General features: G+C 53.3%; 2 protein-coding genes across 2 annotated transcripts in view; one reads left to right on the top strand and one right to left on the bottom strand.

Moving 5' to 3' along the window:
- The first annotated feature begins 335 nt into the window (after nt 1-335).
- Nucleotides 336-11,470, top strand: Ptges (prostaglandin E synthase). Its single transcript, XM_055600544.1, has 3 exons — nt 336-489; nt 2,387-2,469; nt 10,410-11,470. The coding sequence occupies exons 1-3, from the start codon at nt 361-363 to the stop codon at nt 10,657-10,659; spliced, it is 462 nt and encodes a 153-aa protein (XP_055456519.1). The 5' UTR covers nt 336-360; the 3' UTR covers nt 10,660-11,470.
- Nucleotides 11,471-19,150: 7,680 nt separating this feature from the next.
- Nucleotides 19,151-19,904, bottom strand: part of Prrx2 (paired related homeobox 2) — a 33,560-nt gene continuing 32,806 nt past the window's right edge. Inside the window, exon 4 of the mRNA XM_055600572.1 lies at nt 19,151-19,591. Coding sequence (XP_055456547.1) covers nt 19,456-19,591 — 136 coding nt within the window. The 3' untranslated portion in view covers nt 19,151-19,455. The remainder of the gene's footprint in view (nt 19,592-19,904) is intronic.

A 19,904-nucleotide genomic window follows, 5' to 3' on the forward strand; every position in this document is an offset into this window, starting at 1 on the left:
CCTGCCTTTTAGAAGGTGGGTCAGTAATACGTTCCATAGATTGGGGTCAGAGACCTGATGTTACGATGAGAAAACAAACTAGGAAGTCTGAGGCTTTGCCAGACAACAGTGGTCCAGAACCTAGAATGGCCTGGGGTTCCTCTGCTTCTCCCGGCGGTTGGAGGGAAAGTCTCCGGCTTCCTTCTTTGCTGGAGCAGGGGGCCTGCCGTGGGTGATCAGGGTGGGCGGGGGAGTAGGCGGGGGCGACCGCGGGCCGCCTACTCGAGGCTTGGCCCGCCTCCTGCTCTCCCTAAGCTGCTGCCTTGCGGGACGGTCTCACTTCCAGTCCGGGTGTCCCGGCGTTAGGGCCGCCCCGCCGAGATGACTTCCCTGGGCCTGGTGATGGAGAGCGGCCAGGTGCTCCCGGCCTTTCTGCTCTGCGGCACACTGCTGGTCATCAAGATGTACGTGGTGGGTGTCATCACAGGCCACACGAGGCTTCGGAAGAAGGTACGCGCTCTGCTGGGGGTGGCCGGGGGTGGGTGGTCCTGCAAGAAGGTCTGGGACCTGAAAAATGTGGTCGAGGTGTTCGCCGGCGTGCAGAGGGAGCCGCTTCGGAGCTGCCGTCGTCCAAGCCCTTCTGGATGCTGGCTTGGTCTTCAGCTCCTGAACCGGCTGGTATGAACGGACTTGGGGTTCCCTCGCTCAGGTCCAGCCGAAGGCCCGCCAAGTCTGACTTGGAGAGGACTCCTGAGGTTCCCCCTCAGGCAGGGAGATTTTATATCTGGGTGGAGTGGGGACCGGCAAAACAGGAGCCTAAGGAGTCTTTCCGTGGAAATTCCCACTCCCCCTGGATGCCGCATACATTCATGGTAGCCTAAAGTCTGGTCCTAGCTAGAGGGGTCACAGACAACATTCTCTGGTCTCTGTCCCGGCTAGGAAACGGCAGTAAAAGAGCCCTCACGGAGCTGGTGGGAGTGGCCAGGACTCCTGGACCCATTCCTCTGTCTTGCGTGGACCCTTGGAAGCTGCTAGAAAGCAGAGCCACGGGAAGTGGGGGAGGACGCGGGAGGGGGGCGTCTGTTGCTTACAGAGTGCGGGTGGGATTCTCGCCCTTTAGCCAGGTTCATCCCTTGGGGCGGGAATAAAGGCAAGGCCGCCACTTGCTGACGGCCTCTGCTTCTGCTTTGGTCTGTCCTGGGACACAGATGCCAGGGACAGATAACTACATCCTGTCCTTGTCCCTTGTGCGGGGGTGGGATGGGGTGGGGGTGGGGGGCAAAGCTGAGCGCTAAATTACCACCAGAGCCTGGGGAAGGCAGTGGAGTTATTTCCCTTGGATTATCCGGTGAGAAGCCAGGGCTGAGGAGGTAGCTGCTTCCCATGGCTCCTTCCACCCCCCTTTGAAGCCTCTCTTGCCCACGATGGGTGATGCTGGGCTGAGGGAAGCCTCGCCTGCTTTGGGTCCTGGGGCTCCTCACTTTCTGCCAGGAGGACCAGGGGTTCACCCTGCATGAAGAGAGTGGGAGTAGGCTCAGGGTCCTTTCCCCCACCAGCCTGGAGGGCTCAGCATCCGCATCTGTGAACCTGGGGTGGAGGACACGCCATCCCCGCTGGTCCTTAAGACTGGTTCCCACTGTGTGGAGGCTGCTGTGAGCAGCAGCAGCCAGGGGTCCTTTCTGGAAGGACATGCTGAATGGCCCTTGAGCACCAGCGGTGGCTCCTCATATCTCACTACAAGGTCGCCATGGGTGGCAAAACTGGGCCCTCAGAGCTGGCCAGCAGGGAGGAATTCTGGGAGGGAGACCCTAGCCTCATGGTGTTATTTCACGCTTTCCTCAGGCAGGGCGGGGGCCATCCGCCTCCCCCCACCTCGCAGTTCAGACAGGCTGACTCAGATGTCACCAGAGCCGATTTGGTGTGTGTGTGTGGGGGGGCTTTGTTTGCGTGGGCTGCAGCGAGGGGCTTAACTCCAGAGGCTCTGGAGTTCCTCTGCTAGCTTTTACTTAGCTGTTTCTTTGTTTGTTTTAATCTTTTGAGACAGGGTTTTACTATGAAGCCCAGGCTGCCCTCGAACTCATGTACCTCTGCCTCCAGAGTGCTGGGGTTAAAGGTGTGTGCCACCACCCTCTGCCACTTACCTTATTTTAATGTACTTTTTTGAGGAGCCTAGGGAGGAACGCCAGGGAACCTAGGGTTTGCATGCTAGGCAAACCTAGCCCCTCCTGGGTGCATTCTCGGCTAGCTAGTCACACTGAGCCCGTTCTGGTGGTCTCCTAACCTGCGAGCCCAAGAGATGGGCTGGAGGGTGCTCTCACAGAGATGAGGTTCAGGAAGCGGGTTGGATGGTCTGCAGGCTGCCCGGCCCTCCTCCTCAGCATGGTGATCCCCAGCCAATGTGTTCCAGGCTTTTGCCAATCCCGAGGACGCCCTGAAACGTGGAGGCCTCCAGTACTTCAGGAGTGACCCGGATGTGGAGCGTTGCCTCAGGTGAGTACCTGTGAGTGTCTGGGGCTTGCCCACAAACCTTCCTGGTCCGTGTACTTGCAGAGCTTCTGAATTGGGGACTTGAGAGACAGCTGTTGTCTCTGGGCCTGGTTTCCTCTCAGACTGGTGTAGTTCACTCATTACATTTGTCTTGGAAAAGAAAATTCTCATCATCTAGAATTACAAAGTTGGTTCAAGGTTGATGGTGCATGTCTAAAATCCCACCCCTTGGGAGGTGGAACCAGGACCCACGACCAGAGTTCCAGGGTTTCTTTGTGTAGTTCTAGCCGTCCTGGAACTCATCTTGTAGGCCAGGCTGGCCTTGAACTCAGAGATTTCTTCCATCTTTGCCTCCCAAGTACTGGGATTTAAAGACGTACACCACCATGCCTATCTTGTAAAAAATATTTTTTTCTTTTTTCGAGATAGGGTTTCTCCACCTGCCTCTGCCTCTCCGAATGCTGGGATTAAAGGCATGTGCCACCATTCCCGCTATAGAAGTCATTTTTTGTTTGTTTTTTTCAAGACAGGGTTTCTCTGTGTAGCCCTGGCTGTTCTGGAACTGGTCTAGCCTCAAAATCAGAGATCTGCTTTCCTCTGCCTCTTCGAGTGCTGGGATTAAAGGTTGTGCCACCACCCAGCTGTGAAAAATCTTTTTTTTTAACGATTTTATTTATTAATGCTCCATTTGCATGTACACCTGCATGCCAGAAGAGGTCAGTAAAGGGTATAAATGGTTGTGAGCCACTGTGTGGTTGTCAGGATTTGAACTCAGGAGCTCTGGAAGAACAGGCTTTGCTCTTAACAGTTGAGCCATCTCTCCAGCCCTAAAATTTTTTTAAAATTTCTTTTTAAAAATATTTATTTATTATTTATACAGTGTTCTGCCTGCATGTGTGCCTGCAGGCCAGAAGAGGGCACCAGATCACATAGATGGCTGTAAGCCACCATGCTGGGAATTGAACTCAGGACCAGCCAGTGATCTTAACCTCTGACCTATCTCTCCAGCCCCTGTAAAAATCATTTTTTAAAGTGAGTCTTAAGGCTAGGTATTGTGGCACACACCCATGATGACAATGTTTTGGAGGCTGAGGCAGGAGAATTGCCTTGGGTTCTAGGCTGGTATGGGCCATAGGTTAAATTGCAGTCTCAAAAAGTGAAACAACAACAAAAAAAATCTGGGCTGTGTAAACTTCCCCAAGAGACTAACAGTCGATTTTTAGCAGCTGGCTCAGTGTTGGAGTTTGAGGACATTTCTTTGCTGTCTCATCAGTACTCCAGAATGGAGGGGGTACTGGGGTGACTGGGGCGAGGAATTGCAGCTGGGCTTGGTGAGATGTGAAACAAACGGCCACACATGCCTCCCGACACATCCTCTTGCATCACAGGCAGAAGCGGGTGGGGCCATATGACTTCCATGACAGAATTCCCCGCTGAAGACAAAGTTTGGGAGGGTTCCTCATGTTTTCCTTAGCCTTTGACAATAATGTACACACTTGTGGTTTCACAAAATGATAGCAGTGTGTCACAGGAAGTGAGACTCCAGGCAGTGCTGTCCTTTCCAAGAGCAACACTGTAGTCTGTGTGCGGCCACCTTCTGTGTGGCAGGCCCTGGACCGGGCACTGGCTGCTTTCAGGAATAAGCGGCCTTGCCCTACTGTGACCCCATGTTGGTGACTCCTGTTGTCTGGACGGTTCTGAGCCACTGACTGGGAGAGGGGGAGTGATCCGGGCAGTCACCCCAGCCAGCCGCCAATAACCCGGCGGTGTGATGTGTTGCCTCCTAAGGACGTGGCCTGCTTCTGGGAAGATGCCAGCATTTCCATCCATCCAGTAGGATTTTACTTCTTCTTTTCTTTTATGACTTTTGCTTTATATTTTCTTTACTTTATGCATAGTATAGTTTTTCCTGCCTGTAGATCTCTCCCTGCCTGGTTGGCATTCAGTCTAAGCATTTTCTGAACATTCCTACCTAATGATGCTGTTGATCCCCTCGGTGAAGCTTCATTTGGGACTCCCTAACTAGGTACTTGAGCTGGGGGGTGGGCACCCAGGAAGCTGGGGAACCCTCCTGACACCACAGAACAACACAGAAAGTTGAAAGCTGGAGGTGAAGCTAGGTTGGTAGAGAGTGCTTGCGTAAAATAAGAGTTGGAGGTTAGCCTGGGCTACATGAGATCCTGTCTTCTGAAAGGAAGGAAGGCAAAAAAGAAGGAAGGAAGCCAGTGGTAGGCACATCTGGGGAAGCAGAGGCAGGGGGATTTCTGTGAGTTTGATTCAGCCTGATCTACCCAGTGAGTTCCAAGCCAACCAAAGCTGTGCAGTGAGACCCTGCCTCAAAGAAGAAAGCGCCCTCTTCTGACCTCAGGCACTAGGCACATGTGTAGCACACACAGACATGCAGGCAAAGTACTCATACAGGTAATAAACTATAACTTTAAGTTAGTTTTGTTGTTGTTGTTTGAGACAGGGTCTCACTTTATAGCCCTAGCTGTCCTGGAACTCTGACCAGGCTGGCCTCCAGCTCAAAGGGATCCGCCTGTCTCTGCCTCCCAAGTGCTGGGATTAAAGGTTCGAGCCACTATACTGAGCCTAAAATAATTTTTCTTTAAGTTAAAAAGAAGACTGGAACTGAGGCCACCTGCCGTGGCCCTCACCTGGAATTCTGGCCCGAGGAGGCAGAAGCAATAGGAGTTCAAAGCCAGCCTTAGCTGCATGGTATAACAGCAGAGGCTTGTGTGGGCCACAGGAGACAGGAAGGGGGCTGGTGGAGAGCGAAGGAAGCCTTGAGTAATGTGTAAGGGGCAGATGAAGTCCCAAGTGAGTCTGTAGTTGACACAGGAACAGCAACAGCAAAGCCTAAGGCCTCTGATACAGGGGTGGCAAAGCCTTCTCCAGGAAGGACTCTGGGTGGCAAAGCCTTCCTCTGCGGGTTGGGTAAAAACTAGCAACTGCAGCCTGCTCTGGAGTGTTTACAGCTCTCCCACCGAGACCTCTGGGCCCCTCCCCCGCTCCGGACAGCATGAACCCCAGGTAGCCAGTGAGCAGCCTTTCTGTGCACGGGTCTGTTCATTCCTTCAATTCCCTCCATGTCCCAGTCAGGTCAAGTCCCAGGCGTGCTGGGCAGGTACCCAGCCAAGCGTTCCCCCCCAGAAACCCCGCCTGCGTTTGCAGATGGGAAGTGCTCTCACCTGCACCCATGCCTGTGAATTCTAACACAGGGCTGTTCCCCCAGGCACAACGCCCGGCCCAGGCTTCCTACTCTTTCTCACTATTGGGGCTTTTAGTCTGAGGAAAGCAGTTTGCCAGGAAACTGGGCCCCCGGGTGCCAACCTCCTAAGCTCCTCAGACAACATTGTGACCGTCCATTTATCAGCAGTGGACGCAAGCTCAGAGAGGGAGGAACACCTGCCTGTGGCCTCTGAGCTCCTTGGTGGCAGTCAGAGCTGATGGCCCCTGGTGGAATCCCGTTTCTCGCTAGGGTCGGTGAGGGCCTGTGGCAGGTTATCAGCTCAAGGAATGAGGAGCAATCATAGCAGTGTCTAAGCCAGGGCTAGTGATTGGGAGGTGGCCCTGTGGGGGAGGTGCTTTTCCCTGTTTTCTGGGTACCAACACAGCACGCAAACACCGGGAGAAGAGGGACGTTACCTATAGAGATAAAAGTGGTTTGCAAGGTCTGGGCCCAAGGCTGTGGCCCCATCACACAGGAGGGCTACTAAGCCTCAGGACCCCCTTGCCTCAGCCCCACCCCTTACCTGTTCCCCCCTGCACCCCCCTTTGGCACCAAGCAGCCTGCCCCTGCACCCTGCGCTCAGGTCCACGTGTACTGTGGGCGGTGAGCTACGGGAGCGGAAACAGGCTGTTGACTGCTGAGGCCTGGGGTCCACAGAGGTGGCTCCCCACCGCTGCCGTTTGCTGCCGTAAAACAGCCCTGTTCCAACACGTGGTTAGGGTGAGGGCCAGGCCTGATGCCACGGGACTGTGCAAGTCTCGGCTGGTGGGAACTGGCTTGGGGTGACTTTTGCCTCAGAACAGTGGCGGTTACTGGAGTGACACACTCTCTCTGTTTCTGCTACGTGACTCCCTCCATGCCTCTGGATACTGGGGCAGGGGAGGGCAGGGGAGCTTTATTTTGTGTTTTCAACATCCTGATTTCCCCATTCCTCCCTGCCTCTGGCACCACCGTGGCTTTGTTGGGGCCCCTTTGTGGTTTCAGACGAGGGAGGGAGGCCCTGGGTCAGCTCCCAGCCACCTCTCTCACGAGGGTCACAAATCAAGGGTGTGTGTTTTCTCTGCAAGGCTACATCCCCAGCCAGGGGCCTGCCTCTCAGAGGAGGGACCACTCCTACCCGTGTAGTGTCCCAAACTTCCCTACCTGCTCTTCAGGTTTGGTCGCACTTGTTCTCAATGTGGTTTTGTGGTTTTGTTGTTGAGATAGATTCTCATGTAGCCTAGGCTGGCCTCTAACTCTTTATGTAGCTGAGGAGAACCGTGAACTTCCAGGAACCTCCTGTCCCTACCTCTCAAGGGCTGGAATTACAGGAACTTGTCCCCACCCCCGGTTCTAGTTGCCTCTGGGGACTGAACCCAGGGACTGAATCGCTAGCCAAGTGTTATACTAGCTAGGCCGTATTTCTAGCCTTTTAAAAATCATTTATCTTTATGTATATGGGTGTTTTACATGGATGTTTGTGTGTGCAGCACATACCTTCAGGCCAGAAGAGGGTGTCAGATCCCCTGGAACTGGCATTACAGACAGGTGTGAGCCACCACGGGGGCGCTTGAAAGGAGCTGGGGTCCTCCGAAAGAGCAGTCAGTGCTCCCAGTCGCTGAGCCATCTCCAGCTTTGCTTTTACATTTGGGACAGGGCCTTATGTAATCCAGGGTAACTTCAAAGCTCCTGTGTAGGCGAGCTTGGCTTTGAACTCCTGATTCACAGTAATGCTCCTGCCTCAGCCTTCCAAGTGCTCAGAATACAGATGCAAGCCAGCACACCTGGCTCCCAACTCTCACTTTTCACTCCTTTTTTTTTGGTGGAGGTATGCTGGCTTGCACTTGCTTGTAAGCCCAGGGGTCAGCCTTGGCTGCTGTTTTTCAGGTGCTGTCCCACTGTTTTCTGAGACGGGACTTCATAACTTGGAGCTAAGCCAGGCTGTCCCGACTGTGAGCCCAAGGGAGCCTCCTGTCTCATTCCCCTGAGCTGGGATTACAGGTGGGCACAAAAGCCTATAGCTTTTTTCCTGTGGCTTCTGGGCATTAAACTTGGCTCTTCCTGCTTGCACAGCCACTTTGCAGATGGAACTGTCTCCCTGGCCTACAGCTCCCGTAGATTAAGGAGCAAACTGTCTGGCAACTGAGCCTTTTCCCTCATTTGACTTTTCTCAGCAGTTGTTTTTTTTTTTTTTTTTGTTCGTTTGTTTTTTGTTTTTTTTTAAACGAGATAGGGTTTCTCTGTATAGCCCTGACTGTCCTGCACTCACTTTGTAGACCAGGCTGGCCTCAAACTCACAGAGATCCACATGCCTCTGCCTCCCTGAGTGCTGGGGTTACAGGTGTGGCTTACTTTTTCCAAACACTTTCAAGCAATCCTCCATCTCCCAGTCCCCTGTGGTGGTCCGCTCATCTGTAGACAGGTTAATTTTCTCTGATGGGCTTTCACGGGAGTTCCCGGACTGACTTTTTGTAGGGAGTCACCATGGCCTCTTAGGTTCCCAACCTTCCCCGAGGCCAGTCCCCAGAGCCCAGGCCCATCGCCCTGTGTCATGTTCTACTGTAGTATACCCCAGAGCAGGCTGAGGCTGCCCAGACTAGCTACCCAGACTTTTCCTGTGTCTGGCCCACAAGGTCATGATCAGGGCAAAGGAGAAAGAAGGGTTATAGGGGTGGGTCTCAGGGGGATGGAGGCTGGATGCAATACCTGGAAAGTTCCAGGAGTCTGTCTGTCTGTCTGTCTGTATGTGTGTGTGAGAGTCTGAGAGGGAGATGTGGGTGTACAGAGGCCAGAGGCTTCATCTTAACCCGAGGAGGCACGGTCTCTCACTGAGACCAGGTTGACTCCTGCAAACTCCAGCAATCCTCCTGTTTCCCCCCTCCCTCCTAGGGTTATAAACCCCTGTGGTCACACCCAGGGTTTGATTTGTTTTAAATACGGGTGGTGGGGATTTGAACTCTGGTCCTCATGATTGTGCAGCAATCTGTTTACCCACTGAGCCATTTTTTTTTTTAAAAGAAAGTTTTATATATAGCCCAGGCCTGCCTAAACTTACCATGTAGCTGGGTATGACCAAGATTATTTATTATTATTATTATTATTATTATTATTATTATTATTATTATTATTATTATTATTGGTTTTTTTCAAGACAGGTTTTCTCTCTGTAGCCCTGGCTGTCCTGGACTCACTTTGTAGACCTTGAACTCACAGAGATTCATCTGCCTCTGCCTCCCTGAGTGCGAGATTATAGGCTTGTACCACCACACCCGGCTTGACCAAGATTTATTTATATCCTTACTTGATGTGTATGTGTTTGCATGTATGTTTGTGTGCACTGTGTATGTGCCTGATACCTTCAGAGGCCAGAGAAGGGCATCAGATCCCCTGGAACTGAAGTTACAGGTGACTGTGCTGGGATGAGTCTGGGCCCTCCACAAGAGCAGCAAGTGTTTTCATTGCTGAGCCATTTTGGACCTTGAACTCTTGATTATAGTCATTTTTCCAGCACGCCCTGTTTTAAGCCGAGCTGGGAATAGCCACTCCACCTGCTGAGCTACACATGCCCCCTTTAGGAATTTTTATGTCCTTGCATGAATTTCATTTTCCTCCTGTTACCAGACCCCCACCTACCCATCTGCCTCACCTTCCTCTTGTGGACTTGACTCCAGCAAACAGGTCAATTTTGAACTCTCTGCTGTTCTTACCACAGGGCCTTTGCACACACTGGGGACTTCCCGAGAAGGCTCTTCCTCCTCCTGGCCAGTTTCTCACCATTTAGTCTCCACCCTTGACTGTTGCCGAGTCCCCTTGCAGCCTTGGGCTGCTGGTGCCTCTCTAACAGGCTCTGCCTCCTCTCAGTGAAAAGCTGGTGGCCACTGGGAAACATGAAGCCTCCAGTGGCTCACCACGAGAGCATTGGGGCCAGTTGGCCCGGTGCTGCTGGTCAGACGTACTGCAGCTGGAAGTCCTCGAGTCCCCGTACTGAACTGGGGCCTGTCCCGTTAAGGGTCGTGGCTCGTTCACTGGGTTCATGTTTATGTAAGCGTTCATCAATGGCTCCAGGCATTCACTGTAGTTGATGGGCTTTGACTTCCCGCCTCGTCCTAGAGAGAGGCTGCTGTCCATAGGGGATCATGGAAACTGGGTGGCAGCGGGTTACTCATGGTTGCACACAGTCCTCTCACCACGCACGCTCACAAGAGAACCAGATAGCATGCGTGAAGGAAGGGAAGGCTTGGCCGGGGTCCGGTGCTTGGCTGGGCTGATAGCTGGGAGAATGCTATGGTTATCCCTGCAAAGATGCTGCGTGGTCAGCTTTTGCAGTGGGAGGGGACAGACACCAGACATGGCCCAAAACCTGCTCTGAGAGGGCAGGCGGGTCTCAGGCCTGACTTGGGCCTGGAATGCCTGTCATTCACCTGAACCCAATCCTGCAAGCCCTCCTTTTTCTATCTGATGTCTAAGGGACAGCAGGGACAGCGTGGGGAAGGTGGGAAGGGCTGGGCCTAAACAAGCTCCAACCCAGTAGTGGCCTCCCAGCCATGTCGGTTAATAGGCCTTCAGCCACCAGCCGCTTGTGGGCAAAAGCTGGAGTCACTGTCCCCCTTGGCTCTGTAGCATCTAGCTTATTGGCCAGGAAGGGATTGGGGTGTCTGGCAGTCCCAGAAGGACCCTGGTGGGTTAAGGGCCCTGGCACTAAACCTGCTGACTGCACCCCTTTGCTCCCTAGAGCCCACCGCAATGACATGGAGACCATCTACCCCTTCCTCTTCCTGGGTTTCATCTACTCATTCCTGGGACCCAACCCTTTGATTGCCTGGATACATTTCCTCGTTGTCCTCACGGCCCGTGTGGTACACACGGTGGCCTACCTTGGCAAGCTGAACCCACGAGTCCGCTCCGGGGCCTACGTCCTGGCCCAGTTCTCCTGTGTCTCTATGGCCCTGCAGATCCTCTGGGAAGTGGCGCACCATCTGTGACCAGCAGCTAAAGCCTCCTCAGCTACCACACTGTGGACAGTCACGGGGCTGGACCTGGGGATGTGGTGTCCCTTCTAGACTAGGGATGGGCTCAGGTCCTGGGTTCCTAGCCACGTAGGTATATGGATCCCGGGCCCCAATGTGCACATGCGTTTCTTAGCCTCTTGGGATCCTGGGTGAAGTGCCCGATTAGAACCACTTACAGATGAGTTCAAGACTGACTGAACATCCTTCACCTCGAGAAATGCCTTAGGCAGCACACTGCACTCCCTCTTGCCCTTAAAACGGAAAGGACGGAGGAATCTCCGACACAGCCATCACTCCACACAGGGCTAAAAATGAAGGCCTCACAGACCTGCCCACTATTCTGACCCAGCCTGAGGAGAGATACCTGGCTGGTGTGTGCCCCAGGAAGTCCTCGCAAGAGGCCCCGAGGTGGCCATCTCCCTATGGAGGTGGGGTACTTGCTGTGTTTCAGAGATGGGTAGGTAAGAGCTTTGCTGTCCCCCACTGGGTCACACCTCCCTGCCCTCTGAGTGCGTGCTTGGGTGGCACAGCTCAGGATGGAGAGTGTTTCCAGCTCAGCCTGCTTGTTCATGGCCTCCGCTCCTCCAAGGACTGCAAGTCGAGGCTGGGCCTTGACCAACTGCTGAAAAGGAACTTTGGGCTTCGTCAGCATCTGTGAGGCTTGAAGATGGATGCCAAATGACTAGCCCAGTGGAAAGCCTCATTTGCGTGTGTGGTGTCCCTCCAGAGTCCTCCTGAGACCTGTTCAGGTTTAGTCATTAAACAGCAATGTGTGACCTGTGAATGCCCTGTGTTCCCTGTTTTTGGAGCTCCTGCTGTCCTAGCTGGCCTGCTGCCTGCCGGGAATTTTTGAGGTTTGGCCTTGGTGTGTTTTGCTTTTGTAAGTCAGGGTCTCACTTAGCCCAAGTTGTCCTCAAACTTACTGTGTAGCCAGGACAACCTTGAGCTAACAGCCTGCTATACCTCCTAAGTGCCGGATTACAGACAGGCCTGCACCACCACAGTGGTGGTTCCTGGGGCCAAGCCAGCACAGGCGGCCTGTTTGTGGAAATCACACTCCAGCTGCTCCAGGAAAGCCCTTCTTCAGCAAGGGGCTCCCTGATAAGATGGTGTTTGGCTTGGGATCCTGTCCTGCCAGGTGACCCTTCCCGCAGCTCTGCCACCTGGTAGGATGCTGCCTTCCCGGTTCTGGTTCTACAGGTGGAGAAGCAGAGAGACTGCCTGAGGGCCCAGGATCTGCCCTAGAACCCGGGACACTCAGGCTCCCAAGCCCTGCCTTCCACCCAAGGCTGCTGCCTTGCCTCCTCACAGCTCTCCGTGGGCCTGCCGCCCCTCTGGCTGGTGAGACCTGTTCTCTAGGGGAAGGGGAGGGGCCTTACTGGAAAGCCCAGCCTGCCCAGGCTTCAGCCCCACACAGCCACCGTGCGCTGGGAGTGGACAGCACTGCCCTCCGGTGGTGAGATGAAATCTTTGCTACCAGAGTGCTCACCTGAGGAAAACAAAAGCGGAAGATGGGGCCCCCATTCTGAGTGGCCACTGTTTGCTGAACGTCAGGCTGGGTGCCGCCTTTCTCTGCCATCGCCCCATACTCACTGTCCCACTTATTACTTAAAATAATTTTAAGAAGGAGGCACTTTTGCATTTTATACAAGATCAGGTGAATTCAGGCAGAAGACTTCGTTTCTGCATTTTCATTTTATGTCCATGGGTGTTTGGTGTATCATATGTGACCTGGTGCCTATGGAGGCCAGAAGAGATTGTATCTGGATTTACAGACAGTTGTGAACTGCCATGTGGATGCTGGCAATGGAACCTGGGTTCTTCAAAGAGCAGCCAGTGCTCTTTACCACTGAGCCGTCTCTCCAGCTCCATTTCGGCATTTCAGATGAGGGACTCAAGGGTTCAGGAAAAAAAAAAGATGACTTGCCCTGAATTCCTGGGCTAGGACAGGAGAGAACTCAGCAAGGTGGGCCCAGGAGGGATATAGGGGCTGGAGAGGCCCAGGCAGGGTGGACGGACGGCTGTCTGTCTCGGTGTTTTCCTCTCTTGAGGAAGGCAGGATTGCGGGAGCGAGTGTTCTAAAGAACCTGGCAGCTGCCTGGTGCGGGAGCATGCCTCACCCACGATGTCTGCGGGTCGTGGGGCCTGTGTGATGGAGCGGACCCCCTACGAGGCCCCGAGGGTCTTCTCATTTGTCCACTCCTGCGGCAGCTCCTTCGTCCTGTCCCCTGGCACTGCAGTGGCGAGGGCAGCATGGCAAGGGACAGGGGCAGCTCGGTGTGGGACAAGAATCTCAGGTCTCTGACCCCTGCTGGGAGATGCAGTGGGGAGGTGAGTCATGCTGACCCGGGCCAGGAAGTGTGAAGTAATTCAAGTGTGCACGCCCTCAACCCAGCACGTGGGAGACAGAGGCAGGTGGATCTCTGAGTTGGAAGCCAGCCTGGTCTACAAAGTGAGACCTTGTCTCAAAAACAAAGGAAAAAAGAACCTTCATTGTAGGAAGTTGGGATTGGCGGCAGGGTAAGAGGACCATTAAGTCAACAGAGCACAGGGTGGGTGGATGGTGGATGCAGACTCACGTGTTTGAATGCTTAGCCCATGCGGAATGCCACTACTAGGAATCATGGCCTTGCTGAAGGAAGTGTGTCACTGTGGAGGGGGGCTTTGAGGTCTCCTATGCACAAGCTAGGTCTAGTATGGCCATCTCCTGCTGCTTGCGAATCAAGATGAAGAACTCCCAGCCACTTCTCCAGCACCAGGTCTGCCTGCATGCCACCACTGTTTCTCGCCATGACAATAATGGACTAATAATAATATGATAATAATAATGAAATAATAATAATGAAACTGTAAGCCAGCCCAGATTAAATGTTTTCCTTTGTAAGAGTTGCTGGGGTCACGGTGTCTCCTCACAGCAATAGAAACCCTAGCTAAGACTTCAGCCAGACAGGACCAGTCCCTCCTGACCCTAGGATCAGACACTGGGAAGGGTATGGCTGGGGTCATGGGGTCCCAGGGTGGAGTGGACTGAGCAGCAGCCTGGAGCCCTAGAGTCCCAGACACAGGAGCTGGGCAAGGGCCCAATGGGCCTCTAGGATCCTGGGGAGCTAGAGCTGTCCCTAGTTGGCGCCCAGTGTCTTGGCATTCATTCAGTCAGCCCTGGTTGTTGAGTAGTTAATTTCCCAGGGTGCACGTCGTCACAGGTTAACCCCTACTGGAATTATAGACTAGTGCCACCATGCCAGCTCATGTATGTTTCCTCCTAGTCTCTTCTTGTAGCCCAGGGTAGCCTGCAACTCACATTGCTTAGGCAGGCTTGGAACTCAGTATAGTCTTGGCCTCAAACTCAAAGCAATCCTCCTGCTTCAACCTTGATAGGACTGCATCTTCATACTACCACACAGGGCTCACACCCTTTTTTTGGTCTCATTAATCCCAGGGCTCAGGAGGTAGAAACAGGAGAATTAGATCTCCAGGGCTGGAGAGTTGGCTCAGAGGTTAAGAGCACTGGCTGCTCTTCCAGAGGTCCTGAGTTAAATTCCCAGCAACCACACGGTGGCTCACAACCATCTACAATGTGATCCGGTGCCCTCTTTTGGCCTGCAGGTGTACACGCAGGCAGAAATCTTAAAAAATAAAATAAAATAAAATGTTTGAGAGGACCGTGAGCTGTGTAAGACTTTGTCTCAAAATCAAACAGCCATGGTGGCATATACCTTTAATCCCAGCACTCAGAAAACAGAAATATAACACACACTCTGTAAAACAGTGGGGTCCACTGTCCACTGTACTACCCTTAAAGGGCACGCTCCCTTTGGCGTTATTTCCCTTCTTCTAGGAGACGCTATGTTTGGCCAGGCATGCAATGCTGGTAGTTTTTCCTCGAGTTTGCACCAGCCCCGGAGTTGACAAGCTTCAGTTTGCACGATGGAATGAGGAAAATAAAAAGGAGTCCCGTAGGTTGCTTGTTGCTGTTTTTGTCAAGTTGACTAAAAGTGAGGGTCGTCTGGGGAGAGGGAGCGTTAGGTTGGCCTGTAAGCAGTTTTCTTGATTGCTGATTGGCACTGGAGGGCTTGGCACACTGTGGGCAGTGGCACCCATGGGCAGGTAGGTGGTCCTGGGCTGTATTTGAAGGAAAACTGAGCAAGCCCTGGGGAGCGCACCAACAGGCAGCATCCCCCGTGGCCTGGGCATCAGCTCCTGCCTCAAGGCTCCTGCCTGGAGCTCTTGCTCCGATTTCCCTTCTTGATGGAGCAGGAGCTGGAAGGGGAAGTAAACCCTTTTCTCCCCAGGTCACAGTGTTTATCACAAGGGGAAAAAAAGCAAAACTGAGCAGTTTCTTTCTCTGTTTAGCAGAGACTTTCAGCCCGGAATCATTTCTGTCTTTTGTTTGTGTTCTTATTTGTTGACAGTCTAGAACTTGGCTGTTTGTTTATACACACTCTTTTATCAACTTTTTAAAAATGAAAATTAACTTTGATCACATTCAATCTCTTACTGCCCCCTTACCTCTTCCCACACCTTCCTGCTCTCTTCTTCGCATCCTCCTCCTCCTCGTCTTCACAGAAACATCCCCACTCCCAGAGCAGATGTGATTAGCAAAGCTCATTTCCTTACCCACCCTCCTTTTAAGACAGGGACTCTTTATGTAGCCTCACTGGCTTGAAACTCACTCTTTAGACCAGGCTGGCCTTGAGCTCACAGAGATCCGCCTGCCTCTGCCTCCCACGTGCTGGGATTAAAGGCCTGGATTACCATGCCTGGCTTGAATATTTTTTCAATGTTTATTTATGTCATTTTGGGGGGATTTTTATTTTGTGTTTGCCTGTACATGTGTGCATGCACTGCCCACAGAGGCCAGAAGAGAGCAACCAAATGAGCTCTCCTTGTGACCCAGGACTGGAGTCCCAGTTGTGAGCTGCCATGTGGATGCTGGGAACTGAATCCAGGTCCTCTTGAAGAGCAGCCGGTACTCTTAAGCCTTTCTCTCCAGCCCATAAAGACGTGTGTGTGTGTGTGAGAGAGAGAGAGAGAGAGAGAGAGTGCGCGCATCTGCATCTGAGAGCATTGGATCTGCCAGTGCTGGACCAGAACTCAGGTCCCTTGCGAGAGCAGCCCACACTCTTAACTGCTGCAGTCTCTCCAGCCCACAGAGGGAGTATTTTGACTTCCTCAATGTCTAACCCCAGCTACACAGTAAAACTACCGGAGAACACGTGGCTCAGTTGGTAGAGCTTGCCCAGCTAGCATGCACAGAGCAGGTTCCATCCCAGAACCACATGGACCAGTTGTGATGGGCTCGAAGCGCCCTGTTCACGGCCCTGAGCCACGAGTAGTGGTCTTTTGCTGGTTTTTTGAGACCCCTCCCCTCCTTTGTCTGCTATAAGAAATAAAAGCAGACGCAGTGCCCTCCTCCCTTGGTCAAATAGACAAAGCCAGGGGAGAATGGCGTCCAAGCCCTCCTGGACCTCAGGTGCCTGGCTTTGTGGAAAGACGATAGCCCGGGCCGCGTGCCCAGGAAGCGGCTCACACAGACCTGCAGCCAGGCACAGCGGGGACAGCAGTGTTTAAATAACTTCAGCTCTGCAGAGAGGGCGGCATGCCCCTCCCTCGGCCTCCCAGAGCCGCATGTGCAAACTATTAAGTTGGTTTATTTTTTCTAGAGTGCCAGAATGGAAGCGACACTGACATCCTCATGGCCATCCGTGGGAACAGGGCCTCCAGCATTTTCCAACGCTGGCATTTCTGGGGCCCACCTTCCAGGCCCCCACTCAGCGGGACCCCATGTCTACAGGAGAGTCCGGCCTTCAGCTCTTTGTGGTACTTGGTCTCTGGGCACCATAAAGTGGAGAGTTGGCAGGGCTGGGGGTAGGGTGGGGTGGAGAGATGGTGCAGCAGCTGAGGACATTTGCTGCTCTTGCAGAGGACGCACGTCCCCAGCCCCCACATCAGGTAGCTGTGACTACCAGCTACCTGTGGCTCCAGTTCCAGCAGATCTACGCCCTCTCCCGGCCTCCACAGGCACCTGAAGCTCCATCCTGGACACAAAGACAAGCAGGCAACATACAACACATATAAATAAGAACCAATTTAAAATGGAAAGATGGGGTGTGCATCTACCTACCGTGTCTACTTTTAGGTGGAGGTGGGAATGGGCCCCAGGGCTCTGCATATGCTAGGCAAGCCATCTGCCAACAGAGCTACACCCCAACCCTTCTTTTTTTTTTTTTTTAATATTTATTTATTTATTATGTATGCAGTGTTCTGCCTGCATGTACACCTGCATGCCAGAAGAGGGCACCGGATCTCATTATAGATGGTTGTAAGCCACCATGTGGTTGCTGGGAATTGAACTCAGGACCTCTGGAGGCGCAGTCAGTGCTCTTAACCTCTGAACCATCTCTCCAGCCCCACCCCAACCTTTCAATACCTTCTAAAGAAACAGATGCCCAGGGGCTGAAGAGATGACTCAAGTCGTTAAAGAGTGCTTGCTGTTCTTTCAGAGGACTGGAGTTTGGTTCCCAGGACCCATATCAGGCAGTTCCCTGCATATAACTCCAAATGCCTGGAAGCTGATGCCCTCTTCTGGCCTCTTTGGGCACTACATGCACACGTGAAATACACACACACACACACACACACACACACACACACACACACACACCAAAACCAAAAATGATGCCCATCTGGGTGTGGTGGGATATGTCCATCACTCAGGAAATGGACTCAGGAGGACCGGGAGTTCAAGGTCACCCTGAGCTACATCATGTCCATTGCTTAAGAATAGCCTGTTTTAGGTTGTTTAAAGTACCGTGCTCCGTGGAACATGAACTGGAGGCACAGATATAGGCAAACAGGCCATTGCACTAACCACATCTAGAGCGGCTGTGCCACCATCCTGAGGGGTCAGTCTAACCTGCCACACCTATGGCGGATCACCATGGGGAGGGCTATTCTGGGACTTCCCTCCTTCTTTCTTTCTGCAGAAAGGCTATACTCTCCCTGGGGTGGTATGGCACGAGGAAGCCTCCACCCACTTTTCTGGCCTGCAGACTCTCCTGTATGCTAGCACATGTCCTCTGTCACCCCACCTGTCTGTGAATGGGGTGAAGGGGTAGGCCTTTCAAGGGCCTCAGCTGTCAGCACTCTGCTAGGAGTTTGCCTATGACCTCAGGGGTGTGTGTGTGTGTGTGTGTGTGTGTGTGTGTGTGTGTGTGTGTGTGTTTAAAGGCTAAAAAATTTTTTTTGATGTGTAAAAATGTGTATCTCTGTGCATGGGCCAAATGAGTGCAGTGCCTACAGAGGCGAGAAAAGGGCATTGGACCTCCTGGAGCTGGAGTTATGGGAGCTGTGAGCAGTTTGCTATGTGTTCAGGTCCCCTGAAGAGCAGCAAGTACCATCTTTCCAGCCATTCAAGGTGTTGTTTTTGTTTGTTTGGCTTGAGGTTTTTTGTTGTTGTTTTGTTTTGGTTTTGTTTTGAGACAGGGTTTCTCTGTGAAGCCTTGGCTGTCCTGGAGCTCTCCTTGTAGACCAGGCTGGCCTTGAACTCACAGAGGCCAGCTTGCCACTGCCTCCCTGAGTGCTGGGATCATGGGTGTGCACCATGCCCGGCTGTGGTGCTTAGTTTTATCAGCTTCAATACACTATGGAATCACCTAGGAAGAAAGTCTCAATTTGAGGGGTTGTCCGGACCATGTCAGCTATGGTAGGCTGTCTGTGGGAGACCGTCTTGATTACCTTAAATGATATGGCGTGCCCACTACGGGCAGTGCCATTCCCCAGGCTTGGGGATCCTTGACTGTGGGAGTGTAGAGACGGGGCTGAGCACTAACGCATGCATGCATTCATTCTCTCTGCTCTTGACGGTGGGTGTGACCAGCTGCTTCAAGATCCTGACACCCTGACTTCTTCACAATGGCAGATGTCGCCTGGAATTATGAGCTAATGTAACACACACACACACACACACACACATCGCTTTCTGCCAGAGTATTTTATCCAGGCATCGGGAATAAAACTAGGGTACCCTCCATGGCCAGATGACCAGAGGGTGCCCAGTGGCAGGAATCCAATCCCAGAGCCGTCCCCACACTCCAGGAATGGGCAACATCCTCCACGCCCCACGATGGAGTGAAAGAGATGTGTCCCGGCCAACCAATCACCCAGAAAGACTCCTCTAGTGTCCCCATGGGGCTCCGGATGGGAAATGCAGGCCAGGGCAGGCCCTGCCTTCTGCCTCTCCTCCCACCTGGGGTCCTGTTGGATGACAGGACCCTGCCTCAGGGACCACGCCTGAGGAACCACACAGGTGTGCCAGCTATATGAGCCAGCCCACGACCAGTGCAGCCTTCAGACTGCTGCCCACCAGGAAGGCTGTGATCCAGGCCAAGCCGCTCCTGGCACCTTCTGGGAGCTCCCATCTTGCCCTTCTGGAGTCTAGAGGAGCTTAAGAAAAAATGGTTTTTATTCCTTAAAGACAAAAGCTTTTTGGTTTTAATACATAAGTGAGCGAGTTCCTTGGCGGACTCCTGCTCCGCCTTCTGGCCAGGCCACCCCTGGGGCCTCCGGCCACAATCTCAGCCACCGCAGGCAGAGAGGTGTTCAGCTGCACTTCCAGTCCCCAGCAGGCCTCTGGAACTCAGGAAGCTGGACTGGAGAGAAGGCACGGGAGAGCTGCCCATTCTGCCTGGGGCCAGGGACAGACAAGGCCACTTCCTTTGCTGCTGTCTGTCATTGGGCCAGGGAGGAGGCTGGGCCCAGGGCACACTGTCAGTTCACTGTGGGCACCTGGCTGTGGTGTAGGCTGAACTCCTTGGCCTTAAGGCGTAGGCTGGCGATGCTGTTGGCCATGTTGACCCCAGGAGTTGCAGGACTTGAACTTCCAGGGCTGTAAGGAGGCACAGAGCTGCAGAGACAGGAAAGAGAGGATGCCATTGGCGCACTCTGATAAGCTCAGGGTGGCCCCGGCCAGGGTGGCAGGACTGGGGAGGAGGCAAGCAGCTGGGTGAGAGCAGCCTTGCCAGCCCGATGGCGTGGCTCCCACGCTATAATCCCAAAACCTCTGATGCTGAGGCAGGAGGATGCCCTAGGCTACAGTGTGGGACCTTCGCCTTTTACTTGTTGGCATTCCTCTCTGGATCATGACCCTCCTAAGAGTGGGACAGGGCCCTGTCCCCTAGCACTGCTCTGTGCCTAAGTGCTTCTGGGTGAGGATAGGC

This window comes from Psammomys obesus, unplaced genomic scaffold, assembly GCF_907164565.1.
Source record: "Psammomys obesus unplaced genomic scaffold, mPsaObe1.curated_primary_1811, whole genome shotgun sequence".
In the NCBI taxonomy this organism is placed as follows: domain Eukaryota; kingdom Metazoa; phylum Chordata; class Mammalia; order Rodentia; family Muridae; genus Psammomys; species Psammomys obesus.